We start from the raw sequence: 19,683 nt of genomic DNA, 5'->3' as shown, positions 1-19,683 counted from the left end.
AGACTGATTCCTGGGATGTCAGGACTTTCATATGAAGAAAGACTGGATAGACTCGGCTTGTACTCGCTAGAATTTAGAAGATTGAGTGGGGATCTTATAGAAACTTACAAAATTCTTATGGGGTTGGACAGGCTAGATGCAGGAAGATTGTTCCCGATGTTGGGGAAGTCCAGGACAAGGGGTCACAGTTTAAGGATGAAGGGGAAATCCTTTAGGACCGAGATGAGAAAAATTTTTTCACACCGAGTGTGGTGAATCTCTGGAACTCTCTGCCACAGAAGGTAGTTGAGGCCAGTTCATTGGCTATATTTAAGAGGGAGTTAGATGTGGCCCTTGTGGCTAAAGGGATCAGGGAGTATGGAGAGAAGGCAGGTACAGGATACTGAGTTGGATGATCAGCCAAGATCATATCGAATGGTGGTGCTGGCTCGAAGAGCCGAATGGCCTACTCCTGCACCTATTTTCTATGTTTCTATGTTTCTATATAGGTCACTTATCATCACAGATGTTTATGGCAGTCACATATGGTGATGCAGGTCTTGTGTCAGCTTGGACCATGTGTAATGTCAGAAAGATGTCTTTACCGTTGTCGTCAAATCCCCTCGTATTCACAGCCTTCTTACCATTTACCTTTTTATTTGCATGCTGTAGCAAAATTACTCTTGCTGGTGTGCATTATGAACATCAGGGTATCCACTTTGGTGAAAAGAGCAACAACTTCTTCTATGGTAGACAAAAGTGCTGGAGAAACTCAGCGGGTGCAGCAGCGTCTATGGACCGAAGGAAATAGGCAACGTTTCGGGCCGAAACCCTTCCTCAGACTGATGGAGCTGAGGAAGGATTTCGGCCTGAAACGTTGCCTACTTCCTTCGCTCCATAGATGCTGCTGCACCCGCTGAGTTTCTCCAGCACTTTTGTCTACCTTCGATTTTCCAGCATCTGCAGTTCCTTCTTAAACAACTTCTTCTATGTTTACTTTAGCCTAATCCCTCATCAGAAACTGTTGCCAGTGATAGATACAAGATACTGGAGTAACTCAGCGGGCCAAGCAGTATCTCTGGAGAAAGGGATAGGTGATGTTTTAGGTCAAGACCCTTCTTCAGGCTGCGAGCCAGGGGAGAGGGAAGTTAGAGGTATGAGTCAAGGGAGGGGGAAACTAGAGGAAGGAGTCAGGGGGGAGGGAAACTAGACTATGAGTCAGGGGAGAGGGAAACCTCTCCCAGTAATAATAATCTGCCAGTAATAATTCAGTATTAAAAATTGCAGCTGTCTTGCAGGGGATTTGTGGAGACATTGGTTCCTCTTTTTGATCCTTAACCTGGGTCTATTAGGTGGTAGAGCAAAACGAGCAGTAGAGGAATGCTGTCTTTGTCACGCATTACTGGATTTTAATGGAAAAGAAAATTAGGCAGACAAGCTGCCGAATCACTGACATAATCTTTGATTGCTGCCACAGCTCCCAATTACCATTATTATACTCGTCAAAATCTAGCATTGCCTCTTGAAGATTAAATACTTACAGCTGTCAAATATATTGTCCAGCTGCTCTTCTTTCGAGTCTGGCTTTCATTTGGTCCACATTAGGCTGTGCTTACATTTATAGATAACATCTACTAACTCGGAGGCAGAGATTTAAGGCAATTGATTGGAGAATGGACGGTGAAGCTGAGAAAAAAATTATTTCAGTGGATGAGTGGTGGAAGTCTGGATCTTACTGCAGGGAAAGGCAGTTGAGCTAGAAACCATCACCGCATTTAAAAAGTGCCTGAATTAGCATTTGTGGAGCCATAACATGTTGATAAGGAAATATATTGGTTGATCATTATGTCAAAGGATCCAGGAGAACTGGCAACTTGGCCCTCAAATTTCAGTTGTGGTCCAGTTGATATCACTATATAGAAACATAGAAAATGCTGTGCAGGAGTAGGCCATTTTGCCCTTCGAGCCAGCACCGCCATTCAATATGATCATGGCTGATCATCCAAAATCAGTACACCGTTCCAGCTATCTCCCCATATCCCTTGATTCCGTTAGCCCTACGAGCTATATATCTAACTTGCTCTTGAATACTATAGTTCTGAGACAGAATGTTTTGGGTTGATTTCCAGATATTTGAGCGCAAAAATTAAGCTGACATTCCAGTTCAGCACTGAGGGGAAAGTTCACAAAAGAAAATCCATTTTGTAGGGTTTGGACGTTGCTGGCGAACTCAAGACTTTCTGGATACAGCCACATTGGTGGCGTATTTAAGAGTGAATCACATGGGATCACATAGAGGGCAGACCAGTAAGGAGGGCAGATTTACTCCCCTGAAGAACATTGGTGAATCTGTTATGTTCTGACTTTCAGCTGCTCACTTTGATGGATTAAAAAAAGTCACAACATTTACAACCACATTACTGTGTGTGAGAGGTAGCTGTGCAAAAACTGGCTGCTATGTGTCTTAAGGGCCTGCCCCACTGAGGCGATTTTTCAGCGGACTGCCGGCGACTGTCAAGTTCGCGGCACTCGCCTGAAAAACCAGGAACTGGAACAGCGACTGTCAGAGTGGAACACACACACACACACACACACACACACACACACACACACACACACACACACACACATCGCAAAGGTGGGGGCCAGGGAAAGCGTGGGAGCGCTGTCTGAAATTCACACGGTGCAAAGCCAAGGTGATACAGATACACACCACGATGAACAGGAAGGTTAAGACGGCTAGCACAGTGTATGGTAAGTCCATTAAAAGAGGGCGGAGTGGAGAAGTGGGGGGGGGGTGGGGAGTGGGGGGGAAGAAGGCAGGGAGAAGGGGGGAGAAGGAGTGGAGACACTTTTAAGAAGCCAGCCAACTTTGAATAAGCCAGAGATACACAGCTGTGAAGTTTAGCGGGCATTTAACATTACCGGTCGGTTATCCTTGGTTCTGAAAACTCGTGCTTACGTTTTTTTTCCCCCATTGAGCCAATGAAAATGCCCAGTCAGCAAAGGCGATTAACTAAAACTACCTACGACTGCCTCGACAAACCATAACTACATGGCGACCCCACTACAACTGCACCAACGACTACAGGATTATCGATTTTCTCCATGGCGATCAATCTTTGGTCGCAGAAATTTTTCCAACATGTTGAAAAATTTGCGGCGACCATACTGAGTCCGCGACTTGTTCCCAGAATGCGGGAACTCCTCGCGACCATGAAGGATACTCACCAGAGACCACCAGCGAACATGTGGCGACCATGTGGTGATCATGAGGCGGCGCAGAGTCTCCTGCACTCGCCTAAAAAGTCACCTAAGTGGAACAGGCCCTTAACATAAGTACAATACTTAAAAAATTGTGGACATGAAAGCACTTTCGGATACTTTGAAAGGGCTGCCACAGGTAAAGGCAATTTATTCTTCAAAACATCTGCCGATCATTGTCATGCCTTTTAATCTGTAACATAACATTGTATTTTACTATTTACATTTCTGGTTGCCAGATTACAAAATAAGGATCTTCTTCTTCTTTTCATGTCCATCTTGTTACAAATGTTGACCTCGCTGTCATCGTCCGTCCTGAAAAGGACGTAAGCTTCCAGCGAAAATCAGTGGAACGGCTTTAGTGAGGAAGAGTAGAAGATTTACAATGATGATGCCAAACATATTTAGCAAAGACGCACAGATTGGGACTCTTTTCTCTCAAGGAAAAAAAATACTGAAGAGTAATAGATCAAGAGATACATCAGTGGGCTCTTTTGGCCCACTGAATCCATGCAGGCCTGTACTAATCTAATCTAACTTTATTCTCAACATATGTCATCAATTCACCCCAGATTCTATCACTACCAGAACACAATGGGCAATTTACAGAAAACAACAAAATCCTGGAGTAGCCAGCTGGGAGCTGGATAGGATGGTGGGTGTATGGTACAAGCTGCTAGAGGAGGTAGTTGAGGCTGGGACTATACCAACATTTAAGAAACAGTTAGACAGGTACATGGATGGGACACGTTTGAAGGGAAATGGACTAAACCTGGGCAGTGGGACTAGTGTAGCTGGGACATGTTGGCCGGTGTGGGGAAGTTGGGCCGAAGGGCCTGTTTCCACGCAGCATCACTCTATGACTATAACTTAGCAGGTCAGGCAGCATCTGTGGAAAACATGGAAAGGTGACAATTTGGGTTGGGTTGGGATAGACGATTTAACTACCAACCAAATCAAGGAAACCTACATGGTCACAGGGAGAACATGCAAGCTCCATACAGACAGCATCTGAGGTCAGTATCAAACTTCAGGGTTGCTTGCTGTGAGACAGCAGCCCTACAAACTGCACCACGTGTTCCCTGTAATCTATTCGCAGTCTCTAAAATCATGAAGGTTTTGATAGTGGGGAGATATTCAAAGGGATTTCCATGTAAGGTAATTGGAACAAATGTTGTGAAATTTTAGAATGCAAGACCATTTAATCTGTTCATGTTTGATGTATCTAACATTGAATAGGATCTATTTAGATCGCTTTCATGCATTTATCATATAACAGAACAAATCAATGGCTGATATTTAATGTTATCTTTCAATACAATAAATCTGGTGTATTTCAATAATAGAGACATTTCATTATCTTGGTACTTGCCAAATTTCATTCAGTCCCCCATTTCTATGACCTAATGGTACAATGGCACAGCTGGTAGAGCTGCTGCCTCACAGTGCCAGAGACTTGGGTTTGATCCTGACCAGGGGTGCTGTCTATGAGTAATTTGCACAACATATCTGTGCCTACATAGGTTTCATCCGGAGGCTCTGGTGGTTTCCTCCAATATCCCAAAGAAGTGTGGGTTTATAGGTTAATTGCCCTCTCTAAATTGTCCCTAGTGTATAAGACATGGATGAGAAAGTGGGATAACACAAAACCAGTGTGAACGGGTGATCGATGGTCAGCATGGACTTGATGGTGTTCCCATGCTGCATCTCTAAACCAGGGTTCAATTGTCAAGCTCAAAGACATCCACAGCTGGCCCCTTTCCTATCTCAGCAATTGGCTTTAGACTTCTCATCCATATTGCTGTTTTGTTCCCCAAATATTACTCCACCTTTGGCAATTGATCATCCAGGAACCTGTTCCTTCTTTCTAACACCTCCTCCAAAAAAGTGGATCCGAATGAGATATTTCAAATGATGACGAGGGTTGACTGAATGGCCAGTGAAGTATATTTCCCTGGGTGGTTGGTTTTTCAATGTCAAGGGCATAAATGCAAGGGTGTAAGTGCATACGATGCCCTTGTGTTGTATCAAATGTAGTGATGTAATTGGTACCTAAGAAAGGGTGTGAGCCAGGACAACACAACTTCATATCAGTCTGACAAAGGGTTCCAACTCAAAATGTTTGTCCATTTCCTCCATAGATGCTGCCTGACCCGCTGAGTTCCTCCAGCACTCTGCTTTTTTGCACTACACCATATTTACTGTTTAGAGAAAATAATTTGTATTCATCAAGCACCTTCTATAAATTTAGAATGTTCCAAACTGTTTTAAGACAAGTAAACTCTTGTGAATTGCAATATACTCTCTTAATCCTATAATTTAATCTGACACAGATTACATTATCAGATTAAGCGAATATATTGCACCATTAGGTACATACAAATGTAGATTATATGTTGTATTTTATACATAATGCGCACACATGACACATCATAATCATTGTATCAAGTCCGTGTTTTGAAAATGCATAGGAAGGAACTGCAGATGCTGGTTTAAACTGAAGATAGACACAAAAAGCTGGAGTAACTCAGCGGGACAGGCAGCATCTCTGGAGAGAAGAAATGGGTGACGTTTCGGGTCGAGACCCTTCGTTGAAAATGCATATGTGTGAAAATTATGATTGCATGTAACAACTTTAGTTTAGATTAGAGATACAGCGTGGAAACAGGCCCTTCGGCCCACCGGGTCCACACCGTCCTACAATCCCCGCACATTAACACTATCCTACATGCACTAAGGACAATTTTTACATTTACCAAGCCAATTTACCTACATAACTGTACGTCTTTGGAGTGTGGGAAGAAACCGAAGATCCTGGAGAAAACCCACACGGTCACGGGGAGAACGTACAAACTCTGTACAGACAGCACCCATAGTCGGGATCAAACCCGGGTCTCCGGCGTTGCAAGCGTTGTATGGCAGAAACTTTACCGCTGTGCCACTGTGCCATTGTTGGAATTTAATTTAAGCCTTATCCAGAAGAACGGAAATGTAGCAAATTATCAGGATGGATGTGTGGTCAAAAGTTTTGTTTGATAATATTTGGATAATAGGAAACTCAGCGCTTTTGGAAAAATATGCAATCTGTGAAATTATTTGATTTTCTGCATTATCAAGTGATTATCACAATTAGTTGGAATTTATATGTAAATTCATCCGGATAAGCATGCTATTTAAAATTCTGTGTAGATTAGATTTGATTAGATTAGTTTGTGTCTTGTGTATCAGGGTGTAATAAGCTTTTCTTTCACATGCCCAGAGAATAAATAGTATACATGATGGTATATATGACAATAAACACAATGATGAGTGCAAAGCAGCAGAATTATGGATGTTTGTAGTGCAAATTCTGAATAGTGTAAAGCAATATTAAAGTACATAAATTGAATAACTGAATAACGTTGAGTTAATACTGGGTGTATGTGGCTCTGGGTAGGTGTGTGCAAGAGTTTCAGTAGTTGGATAGCAGTGGGGTGAAGCTGTTTCCCACTTCTGTACAACCAATGTTTTGCTAGCTGTGGCACAATGGTGCAACAGTAAAGTTGCGTCCTTACAGCACCAGAGAACCGGAGTCGATCCTGACTACGGATGAAGTCTGTATGGAGTTTGTATGTTTTGCTTGTGATCATGTGGATTTTCTCCGGGTGCTCAGGTTTCCTACCACACTCCAAAGACGTACAGATTTGAGGGTTAATTGGTTTAGGTAAAATTGTAAATTGTTCCTAATGTGTAGGATAGTGTGCTAGTTTGCATCTGCTTTGCCCTTCATTTGAAGAGGATGTGCTAATTAGGAACAGTCAGCAAGGCTTTAACCAGAGCAGGTTATGTCTTACAAACTTTATTTGAGGTTTTTTTGAGAGTGTGGATTTTAGCTGGAGTTTAATCCATGCAAGTGTGAGCTGTTGCACTTTGGGAGGTCGAATGTAAAGGGAACGTGTAGAGTTCATGACAAGACACTTAATAGCATTGATGTACAGAGGGACCTTTGGGCCCAAGTCCATAGTTGCCTGAAACTGGCAACACAAGTAGATAGAGTGGGAAAGATGTGGAGGCTTTGGAGAGGGTGCAGAAGAGATATATCAGAATGCTGCCTGGATTAGAGGGTGTTACCAATATGGAGAGGTTGGACAAACTTGGCTTGTTTTCTCCTGATTGTCAGAGGCTGAGAAGGGGACCTGATAGAAATATATAAAATCATGAGGAGCTTAGATAGGGGAAACATCAGACCAAGGAGCAGATCGATAGGGGAAACATCAGACCAAGGAGCAGATCGATAGGGGGAACATCAGACCAAGGAGCAGATCGATAGGGGAAACATCAGACCAAGGAGCAGATCGATAGGGGAAACATCAGACCAAGGAGCAGATCGATAGGGAAAACATGTCAAGGAAATGTGCAGGGCAAGGGCAGGGCAAGTATGTTTACATAGAGAATGGCAGGTGTCTGGAACACGTTACTATGTGGTGGTGATGAGGGCAGATATGATAGTGGCATTTAAGAGGCTTTTAGATAAGGAATGGATTATGCGTAGGCCAAGGAGATTATTTTAACTTGACATCATGTTGACCATTAACATTTTGGGCTGAAGAGCCTGTTCCTATACTGCACTGTTTTAAGTTCTATTTGTAGATTGGCTTACAATTGATAAATACTTAGATTTTAAAATTTGATTTGAAATCCTTTCGCAGTTTATCATCTCTTTACCTCTGTAACCGTTCCCGGTACTGCAGCCTTCTGAGATATCTGCGCTCCTATTATGTCCCTGGTTTTAATCATTTCACTGTTACTGGTTGTGTTTGCAGTTTGTGTGACAATAAAAAGGCAAAAATGCCTGATACAGTTAACTCTTTATCTTCCATAGATGCTGGCTGTCCTGCTAAGTTTTCCATCATTTTCTTTTTTTAGTTCAAGTTTTCAGTGTCTGTTGTTTTTGCTTTTCATTCACTGAGACTACAGTACTAAATCTTCCTTCTTTATGAATCTCCTTAAAACTTATCTTTTTGACACAGCTTTTGTGGCTTAGTGTATGATAAAGTAAGGCATTTTGGAATGTCAACGTTCATTTCAACGGTCAATGGTGCTTCATTGTCAAATGTGGAAATGCACAGAGAAATTCTTTTTTTGCATACAGTTCAGTAAAGTTGTGCCATACCTAAGCACAATGCCCAATTAACAAAGTGTCCAGAAATAGTCCACTAAGACCGCAGGCACAAGGCGGCAAGTTTTGGTGCCATTTTCAAAGTCCATTCTGCGTTCTAGGTTCCAGCACTTTAAAGTAAATGTATTGAAAAAAACAGTGTTGAAAAAAAACTGTGTTCAAATATTTCACAAAGAATAATATAAACAACAAGAGTAGAAAATGAGATTAGTATAGATAGCTCGAAAGCAAAGGTTAACACAAATATGGAGACAAAAGGAACAGCAGATGCCGAATCTTGCAAAGAACACAAAGTGCTGGAGTAACTCAAGGGTCATGCAACATCTCTGGAGAACATGGATGAGTGATGTTTCAAGTCGGGATCTTTCTACAGACAGGGCTAGGAGAGTGGAAACGTGTAGTGTCTGAAGTAGGGTCCGGACCCGAAATGTCGCATATCCATGTCCTTAAAGTCCAAGGAGAAAATAAATTATAATGAGCATTTATAAAGTGAAGCACTCAGTGATGGGTTTTAATGGACACAGCTGTTTCCCACCATTTACACACTTCATGCAAATGGCAGCAGGCGATGTCCTGTCTTCTTTTCCTGTCCCAATCTCCATGCCACCTATCCATCTCCTCCAGAGATGCTACCTGACTGCTGAGTTACTCCTGTATTTTGTTTTATAACACAAATATGATGGGATAGACTTTAAATGATTTTTCATTTTCTGGACCATTCACCTGAGATTGTGAGTTTGTGACTTTTACTCTAATCTGAGCTGGGCTGATGAATCCTTAATTATGAGCATTAGACCTTACTTTAAACTTTAGTGATACAGTGCAGTAATGCTAATTTAGTGTTTTCTTCTTGTCTTTGTTTCCACAGTTGTGATTATGTGTGCAAGTAGTCACACCATCCGGAAAATCATGCTGGCAGCACATCGCCAGGGTATGACCAATGGAGACTACGTATTCTTCAACATTGAACTCTTCAACAGCAGCCTTTACGGTATTTTCCTCAAAAATATTTTCTTTTTCCACAGTGAACAATATACAGTGGTAATTCAATTTCCATTCTCCGTTATGTGCTGTAAAACGAAACAAATAAAATCAATGAATGTGAAATAAATATAATGCACTTTTTCCTTACTGCCCCTTCACTTTTTACATGGATGTACAGTGCAAAAAATAAGCCAAGTGTCCCATCTACTCCATGCCAGTGTTTCTCTTCCACCGTTTTCCTTTAAATTATTATTTTCCCGGATCTGTGTATTTATACTCCCCTGAAGTGCATTTATACAATTTGTGTCAATTACTTTTTGTGGTAGCGAGTTCACGATTGTTATCACTCACAGGGCAAAGTCATTCCTTCTGAATACCCTGTATGATATCTTCATGACTTTCTTATATAAACAGCTTCTAGTTATGGTCTTCTCCATAAAAGTAAACATTCTCTCTGAACATGATCTGGGTCCAAATGGTGGAATAAAGTTCAATAATGGCATTGGAAGAAAATTGCATCAATTTTTCAGGGAACAAAGTGATAGGAAGAAGCAAGGTAGGGGACAGTAATCTCTCTGAGTGTCGTGGTGAGCTCAATAGGATGGACTACCTTCTTCCAAGCATTAATAATTCTGAGCAGCTTGATTTAGGATCACTCCTCAATTTCCTTTTCTTTCTTTCTTCCTCTCACGAATGAAACATAAACCAAAGGAATAGTCAGATCTCAAGCCTCACAAAAGAGATCAGGATGTCGCATCCTTTAATTTCTGTTTTCCATTCTTGGTATTGGTTTACCACTGTGAAGTGTACCATGATATTGTAAAAATCATTTAAAATTTTCCCTTTAAAATCTATTCTGTACCCTCTCCTGTGCTCCTATTTTGTTTGGGATTACATACAGGTCCAAGTATAACCAGTGTTCTATATGGATTCAGCCATTTCTTTGCTTTGCAATTCCCACTACATAAAAATAAATTGATTCGCTTGCCTTTTTTTCCAGAGTTTTATTATTATGTCGGCTAGTTTTGGTAATTTGCACTTAAGATTCCTTAGTTTTTCTAAATTGTCATTTAGGGGAATTGTCAGTATGGGGATTAAGAGCCAGAGGATATAGGTTTAAGGAGAAGAGGGAAAGATTTAATAGGAATCTGAGAGGTAACTTTTTCACACAAAAGGTGTATGGTGTATGGAACGAGCTGCCACAGGAGGTAGTTGAGGCAGGGATTATCGCAATGTTTAAGAAACAATTAGACAGATACATGGATAGGACCGTTTTAGAGGATATGGCCAAATGCAGGCAGGTGGGGCTACAGTAATTTAGATGGGACATGTTGGTCGGTGTGAGCAAGTTGGGCTGAAGGGTCTGATTCCATGCTGTATAACTCTATGAGTCACAAATGGCTGACTGTACTTAGCATTTTTTCAGTTATGGTAACGTATTGATAATAATTTAAATGCTTTTATTAGTTGATGGAGAAATTAAAAAAATAGATGTCACTAAATATGTTGTTGGAATATCTAAAGTAGAAATAAAATATAATAAGCGTTTCTAGAGTGAAGCACTCAGCAATTGATTTTTAATTCACACAGCAGTTTCCCTTCGCTTATGAATTTCTTGTAAATGGCATAAGGCGACATCTTCTTTCCCTGTCACCATATCCAAATAGTAACAGTCATTCCTTTTCAGCCCCATCTTGTGGAGAAAGCTATCATTCCCCCTAGTTCCCATGGCATATTCTAATTTGCATTCAGAATTTAGGAAGGCAAAGCAGAACATATACAACTGTTGCACAGGAACAAGTGATTCGGCCCACGATGTCTGTGCCTAACATGATGTGAAGATAAACGGAACTCATCTGCCTGCTCATGACCCCCATCATTGCATAACTATGTTCCCATCTGAACGCCTCATAAACACCACCATCGTATCTGCCTCCACTTTTAAACCTGGAGGTGCATTCTAGGCACACACAACCCTCTGTTTACACTGTCTTTCTCCTTTAAACTTATGTTTTGGTTTGTCTATAGATGCAAATGCTTTATTTATTGCATTATTAAATGATTTATATAAAAATATAACATGGTTAATTAAATTAAATGGTTAATATAAATTGTTCCGGCAATAAGCTTTCTGGGATTCCACCTTCCGCCCAAAGCTATTGTCTATAACCTTTCTTTACTTTTGGATTCTTTGCTATGGCACTATTTTGTTACTTGTCTCCTTTTGCTATGTATTTCCTAAATTTCTATAACATATAGAACATGTTTATGTATGGGAGCATCCATTAAGTATGAATTTAGATTTCGCCTGGATATTCTTGGGAAGTATCATCCATTTATGAGTGAGAAACAGACTATTTGAGAATAACCCTTCAAAGGCATTGTAAAAATTCTTCATCTGATCTCTCCAACCAAAAGCATTATCTCTTTTAATGGTCACTGGAAGCCCAGTTCATCGTTCCATATACCACCGCCCACTGAGTGAAAACTTTGCCCTTCTGGTTCCCATTAAATCTTTCTCCTCAAACCTTAAACCTATGTCCTCTGGTCATGCAACAGATATCCAGCAAAGAATAACTAACCTTTCAATTCAGTTTCACTAATTTAGCTTCAGCTAAATGGTTTGTATAGGTTTGTATAGATTCTGGTTTGTATAGATGCATAGAATCATACAGCAAGGAAACAAGCTCTTCAGCCCAACTCAACCATGCTGACCAAGATGCATCATCTACGCCAATCTCATTTGCCTGTATTTAGCCCATATCCTTCTAATATTCCCTATCCAGGTACTGGTCCAGGTGTCCTTTAAATGTTGTTACTGTACCTGCCTCAACTATCTCCTCTGGCAGCTCGTTTCATATACCCACCACCCTCTGAGTGATGAAGTTGCCCCACGACTTCCTATTAAATATTTCTCCTTTCTCTTAAACCTATATCTTGATGCCATTACCCAGGGTAAAAATCTCTGTACATTCACCCTATCAATTCCCCTCATAATTGCAAACACTTGTGTACAGTGTGGATGATGTTCCAGTTAAGGTGTGGCTGAAGTAGAAATTATATTTAGTTTTAGTAAGGAATCTCAGTTAAAAGTTTTGCTTTAAATTGGGGGCATGGATGTTTTAATGGAAGAGCCAGAATTTTAATGGTATTTGTGAGGATCTAAGTATTAAGCTGAGAATCAGTGTTCACAGAAAGTATCTCTTCTGTACCTGCTCATATTAGTGCAGTTACATAGTGATTATTTCACTAGGCTCATAATCTCATGACCAGACATGGAGATGTAAATTCATGGAGATTTTCAATTTTTTCATTGAATTAAATCTGGAATTAAAAAAATTGGACCTGTAACAAAAAAACCCATCTGGTTTGTTGGTCTTTTAAGAAAGGATACCTCCTATTATTACTGCATCTGGTTTATTTTTATCTCCTGATTTGCAGCAGTGATTGATTATTAACTTCTCTCCACAGTTTAAAGACAACTTCAGATAAAATAAAAACTGTGCTTTTCTCCGTCACTCTCCATTCCAGATCTACAATATATGACTATAATGATGCCTCCAGAAATGGAGTGTTACCATGCAATGAGTATCTCAGCAGCTAAATGCTGTAAAACACATTGCCCGTTAATCTTAGTGCACACACTGGACTGTGTTGGAGCAGTCAGTGGCAAAGTTGCCCAAGTCAAGTCTCCTGATGTCAGCAAATAACAAGACAATCAACAAAATGAGTGAAAATATATAAAATGATGAGGATCATAGACAGGGTAGATCGTCAGAACCTTCCTCGGCGGGTGGAAATATCAAAAACTAGAGCTTTAAAGACAGACAGAGGACATTTAAAGGAGATGTGCAGGGCCAATTGTTTTTTACACATAGAGTGCTGGAAACAGAGAAACAGAGAAAATAGGTGCAGGTGGGGCCATTCGGCCCTTCGAGCCAGCACTGCCATTCATTGTGATCATGGCTGATCGTCCCCGATCAATAATCCATGCCTTCCTTCTCCCCATATCCCTTGATTCCACTAGCCCCTAGAGTTCTATCTAACTCTCACTTAAATCCATCCAGTGATTTGGCCTCCACTGCCCTCTGTGCCTGGGAATTCCACAAATTCACAACTCTCAGGGTGAAAAATGTTTTTTCTCACCTCAGTCTTAAATGGCCTCCCTTTTATTCTAAGACTCTGGCCCCTGGTTCTGGACACACCCAACATTGGGAACATTTTTCCAGCATCTAGCTTGTCCAGTCCTTTTATAATTGTATATGTTTCTATAAGATTCCCCCTCATCCTTCTAAACTACAGTGAATACAAGCCTAGTCTTTTCAATCTTTCCTCATATGACAGTCCTGCCATCCCAGGGATCAATCTCGTGAACCTACGCTGCACTGCCTCAATCACAAGGAGACGAGGCGAGGAAACAATTTTTCTCACAGAGAGTGGTGAGTGTGGAATTCTCTGCCTCAGAGGGCAGTGGAGGCAGGTTCTCTGGATGCTTTCAAGAGAGAGCTAGATAGGACTCTTTAAAATAGTGGAGTCAGGTGATATGGGGAGAAGGCAGGAACGGGTACTGATTGGGGATGATCAGCCATGATCCCATTGAATGGCGGTGCTGGCTCGAAGGGCCGAATGGCCTACTCCTGCACCTATTGTCTATTGCCTATTGTCCTTCCTCAAATTTGGAGACCAAAACTGTACACAATACTCCAGATGTGGTCTTACCAGAGCCCTATACAACTGCAGAAGAACCTCTCTACTCTTATACTGAAATCCTCTTGTTATGAAGGCCAACATTCCATTAGCTTTCTTCACTGCCTGCTGTACCTGCACGCCAACTTTCAGTGACTGGTGTACAAGGACACCCAGGTCTCGCTGCACCTCCCCTTTCCCTAACCTAACCCCATTGAGATAATAATCTGCCTCCTTGTTTTTGCCGCCAAAGTGGATAACCTCACATTTATCTATATTATACTGCATCTGCCACGCATCTGCCCACTCACTCAACCTGTCACCCTGCAACCTCCTAACATCCTCTTCACAGTTCACACTGCCACCCAGCTTTGTGTCATCCGCAAACTTGCTAGTGTTGCTCCCAATTCCCTCTTCCAAATAATTAATATATATGGTTAACAGTTGCGGCCCCAACTCCGAGCCTTGCGGCACTCCACTCGCTACTGCCTGCCATTCTGAAAAGGACCCGTAAACTCCTACTCCTGTCTGCCAACCAATTTTCTATCCATGTCAACACCCTACTCCCAATACCATGTGCTCTAATTTTAGTCACCAGTCTCCCGTGCGGGACCTTATCAAAGGCTTTCTGAAAGTCTAAATACACTACATCCATTGGCTCCCCTTCATCCATTTTACTTGTTACATCCTCAAAAAATTCCAGAAGATTAGTCAAGTATGATTTTCCTTTCATAATTCCATGTTGACTCGGACTAATCCTTTTACTGCTATCCAAATGCCCCATTATTACCTCTTTAATAATTGACACCAGCATCTTTCCCAACTCTGAAGTCAGGCTAACTGGTCTGTAATTCCCTGTTTTCTCTCTCGCTCCTTGAAAAGTGAGATAACAGTAGCTATCCTCCAATCGACAGGAACTGATCCTGAATCTATTGTACATTGGAAAATGATCACCAATGCGTCCACGATTTCTAGAGCCACCTCCCTGAGGACCCTGGGATGCAGTTCATCAGGCCCCGGGGATTTATCATCCTTCAGTCCCATTTGCCTACCCTATACTATCTCTCGCCTAATGAAAATTTATTTCAGTTCCACTACCCCCTTAGATCCTCTGTCCTCCAGTACTTCTGGGAGATTGTTTGTGTCTTCCTTAGTGAAGACAGATCCGAAGTACCTATTCAACTCTTCTGCCATTTCCTTGTTGCCCGTAATAATTTCACCCGTGTCTGCCTTCAAGGGACCCACATTTGACTTTGCTATTCTCTTTCCCTTAACATAGCTAAAGAAGATTTTACTGTCCTTTATATTCCTGGCCAGCTTCCCTTCGTACTTCATCTTTTCAGCCCGTATTACCCGTTTTGTTTCCTTCTGTTGTCCTATGAAAGTTTCGCATCCTCTGGCTTCCGGTTACTCATTGCTGTGTTATACATCTTTTCTTTTAGTTTTATTCTATCCTTAACTTCTCTTGTCAGCCACGGTTGCCTCCTACTCTCCTTAGAATCTTTCTTCCTTTTTGGAATGAAGTGATCCTGTGTCATCCGGATTATGCCCAGGAATTCCTGCCATTGCTGTTCCACCATCATTCCTGCTAGGATCCCTTTCCAGTCCACCTTGGCCAGCTCCTCGTTCGTGCCTTCATAATCCCCTTTGTTCAACTGCATCACTGCCACTTCTGATTTAACCTTCTCCTTCTCAAATTGCAGATTAAAACTAATCATATTATGATCACTACCTCCATTACCTCAAGTTCTCTTATCAAATTTGGTTCACTGGACAACACTAAATCCAGAATTGCCTTTTCTCTGGTCGGTTGCATTACAAGCTGCTCTCAGAATCCATCTCGGAGGCATTCTACAAACTCTCTTTCTTGGGGTCCTGAACCAACCTGATTTTCCCAGTCTACCTGCATATTGTATTCCCCCATCACCACAGTGGCATTACCTTTGTTACATGCCAGTTTTAACGCCTGTTGCAACTTACACCCTACATCCTGGCTTCTATTTGGGGGTGTGTAGATAACACCAATTAGTGTCTTCTTGCCTTTGCAATTCCTCAAATCAATCCACGGTGACTCTACCTCGTCAGTCCCTATGTCTTCCCTCGCAAGGGACTGAATTCCATTCCTCACCAGAAGAGCTACCCCCCTCCTCTGCCCACCTGCCTGTCCTTTCTATAGTATGTATAACCCTGGATATTAAGTTCCCAGACCCGATCCTCCTGCAGCCACGTCTCGGTAATCCCCACAATGTCATATCTACCAACCTCTATCTGAGACTCAAGCTCATCTATTTTATATACTTCTTGCACTCAAATACTACACTTGGCCAGGGGTGGTGGTGGAAGCAAATGTCATAGTGACATTTAAGAGGCTTTTAGATAGGGTCATGGAATTGCATGGGACTGAAAAATATGAATCAAATGCAGGCAGAGGACATAAATTAACTTGGTCTCATGTTCAGCACAGACATTGTGGTTCAAAGGGCCTGTTCCTGTGCTGTTCTTCGTAAATGATGTTCTGCAGTTACACTCCGTGGGCGGTTGCTGCTGGGACGCAAGCCGGGGCCTGATCAACCCCGGCTGGGTCGCCTGGGCGAGGGTGGCTGATGCTGTGAGACCCAAAACACCCGATGACCCCAGGTCACATCACTGAGGATGCATCCCTGCACATCTAGACGATGTATTTTTCACACTCACACAATGCTGAATTAAGGCTTTATGGTATTAGCTCATGAGGTGCATACATGATTTGAAAGCATTTGGTGCACTAATGTAAACAATGCTAGGAAGTAGCTGATGCAGCTTCCCAGTGAGTTCCATTTCACCTGGAAGTGATGTCCAGCTAACATTAACTATTCTGGGTACACAAAAATGCTGGAGAAACTCAGCGGGTGCAGCAGCATCTATGGAGCGAAGGAAATAGGCAATGTTTTGGGCCGAAATCCATTAACTATTCTGGGTTCATTTCATTTTTTGAGCAATATGCACGTAGATACTCCAATCGATTTATACACAATAGATACTCCAATCGATTTATCTTTGGGGTCACATTGACTATCGTAGAAACAGGGTGGTAGTTTCAAGCTCCTTATTAATATAATGATATTTGCAAAATCAATCTTTTGTGTTAATTCTATCCCATTAATTGGTAATGCAGGTGAAGTGAGCATATTAGCACTAAAAGTAAAAATTCTAATTATTGTAAATTTATTGCTCGCATTAAGTAGGTTAAAAATCACATTTTGGCAGCCTAATCAATCTCTTTTCTCTTTAATCAATTTCTCCAGCAATTTCTCCAGTAGTATTGACTTCAATATTATAGCTAATTTAAATCATTAATATGTATATTCAATAATATATTTTAATAAATCATTTGGCAAACTATGCTCAAACAATAGAATAAGATGGTAATAGTGTAAGATACTAGCCAAATAAAATCCTTCATTTTATTCTTAGGTAATGGCTCGTGGAAGCAAGGAGATAAATTTGATCTTGAAGCCAAACAAGCCTACCAGTCACTGCAGACTGTGACTCTATTGAGGACGGCAAAGCCCGAGTTTCACAAGTTTGCTGCTGATATGAAAAATAGATCACGCCACCAGTATGAGTTGATATCCGAAGATGATAATGTACGTAAGTCTGACATATAATTTTAAGAAATGTAAACACAGATCAATTATTCTAACAGGCACTTTCTCTGGAAGGTAGACATCAGGTGAAGGTTAGAATCAGTAAAATGTGGCTCATGAATGTGTAGGAGGATACAGCAGCAAAATAGATGGACAATCTACATTTGAACAATATTTGGAAGAGAGGTACTATGTCACTATGTAACAGGGTTGAATAACCTACTTAGTAAAATTAAATGTAAGGCAGTGTGCATGATGAATGCAGAAGCAACACAGATTGATATTATAGCTTTATGCTTTGAAAAGAAACAGGAGAAGACAGCATCAACGGAGGAATTAGACAAATAACGTTTTGGGTCAGGATTCTTCTTCAGGTTGACATCTGAAGAAAGATCCCAACCCATTCCCTCCACAAATGGTGCCTGGCATGCTGAGTTCCTCCAGCATGTTGTGTTTTGTGTTTTGCAAGATTCCATTGTCTACAGTTCCTTGTGTCTTAATCCTTTGAAAAATACCATCTGAGTAACCTTGCAAATTTTTGTTGCTGATAAGAAAGCTAACCTGTCCTGGATTTCCACATTTACAATATGTCTATTCAGACAAACCAGAATAGAAAGTCCAAAATGACCACTTGAATGAACAATGGACAATGGAGGACCCGGCATGGAGGGACCGCCAGGAAGGATGGGGGGGGAGGGGGGGGAGGAGAGAACAAAGGGGGACCTGGCGTGGGTGGATTGTAACTTTATGGGTGACTATTTGCATACTTGGGTATGCAAGCAAAGAATTTTCTGTGACTTGTCACACGTGACAATAAAGTATTCATTCATAAATTTGCCTGTTTAGATATTAAAGCTGACGGTATTGTCTCCATTGCTGCATACATTGTTACAGTTTGCTTTCTCCAAGATTTATTCAGTTAGCCATTATGACCTCTCCAGATGATTGACAAAAGTTTCAAACAATATGATACAGGTCTACCACTGATATTTCCGGCATCCTTGGTTCCAGGGCCTTGCCGGAATATCCGTTTTGCCGGACTAACAAAGGTCACGGCCTTGGTGGCTGAGATATCGGCCCACAAAGTCAGCTGCGGAAGTCGGCTCTGGGAACAGATCTGCTGACTACGGCTAGACTGGTGTTCCTGCGCCCTGGCTGCAGGGGGCAAATTTGACCACCAGAAGTCCCGATGAGGTCGAGATCGGCCGCCTCACCCGGCCTTGGTGCCACATTTTCGGAAGGATTAATTAAAATTATGGAGAATGTAGCTGATGACAGTCTTGGAAAACATATTGGTAAATGTGGGACGATGAACCAGTAAGATGCTCACAATGTTTGGAGTACTCCTTCAAGGTGCCAGCATTAAGTTTGATAATTTCTGCTATTCCATAACACTTGTTGCAGCTGTGTTTCGCACACACGTCTTGAAGTGTCCTATATGGAGCACCTATTGTGGCCCCAAGCCAATACATTCCATTTTAATTTCCCTTCAAATCAATGACTTTTTTTTCCACATCATTTGGATGTGGTCAACACCTTTCTGGACCCCAGCAAAAATCATTGATAGTGAAAGCTGTTATACACTATAATCATTGATTATTGATACATCTATGGGCACCAAGCAGCCTCGTGTTCTCTATTGCAACTTGTCTGCCATCATTCAAGCTACAGATTTGGTAGCCATTATCAATTTAATTTTCATCAGTTGTTTAGTCTCTTAATTTCTCAGAAATTATAGGCCAATTTTTGTCTGTGATCAGTATCTTAGCAACAAATGTAAGCAATATTACTCTGATATCTTGGGCTCGACTCATACTCTCCACCAGATCAAACCCTACAAGCCTTATAACTACTTCATCAGAATATGTTTGCTGCACATGTAGTCTGATTTTTAAAATGGAGTACCTGACACTCATAAGATTGGGTCCCAACAAGTGCCATGCTGGTATCTGTAGCAAAAAAAATCTGTAGCAAAAAGAAGGGTGG

At 41.4% G+C, this 19,683-nt stretch overlaps 1 protein-coding gene across 4 annotated transcripts in view; it reads left to right on the top strand.

Moving 5' to 3' along the window:
- The window catches only part of npr3 (natriuretic peptide receptor 3), a 93,057-nt gene that overhangs the window by 11,375 nt on the left and 61,999 nt on the right, over positions 1–19,683 (top strand). For all 4 annotated transcript variants that reach the window (XM_033031372.1, XM_033031363.1, XM_033031390.1 and 1 more), the window contains exons 2-3: positions 9,270–9,392; positions 17,525–17,697. In XM_033031372.1, coding sequence (XP_032887263.1) covers positions 9,270–9,392; positions 17,525–17,697 — 296 coding nt within the window. The remainder of the gene's footprint in view (positions 1–9,269; positions 9,393–17,524; positions 17,698–19,683) is intronic.

Source organism: Amblyraja radiata, chromosome 1 (genome assembly GCF_010909765.2).
Source record: "Amblyraja radiata isolate CabotCenter1 chromosome 1, sAmbRad1.1.pri, whole genome shotgun sequence".
NCBI lineage: Eukaryota > Metazoa > Chordata > Chondrichthyes > Rajiformes > Rajidae > Amblyraja > Amblyraja radiata.
The sequence above is the reverse complement of the archived record's forward strand: the minus strand, read 5'-3'. Positions and strand labels throughout refer to the sequence as shown.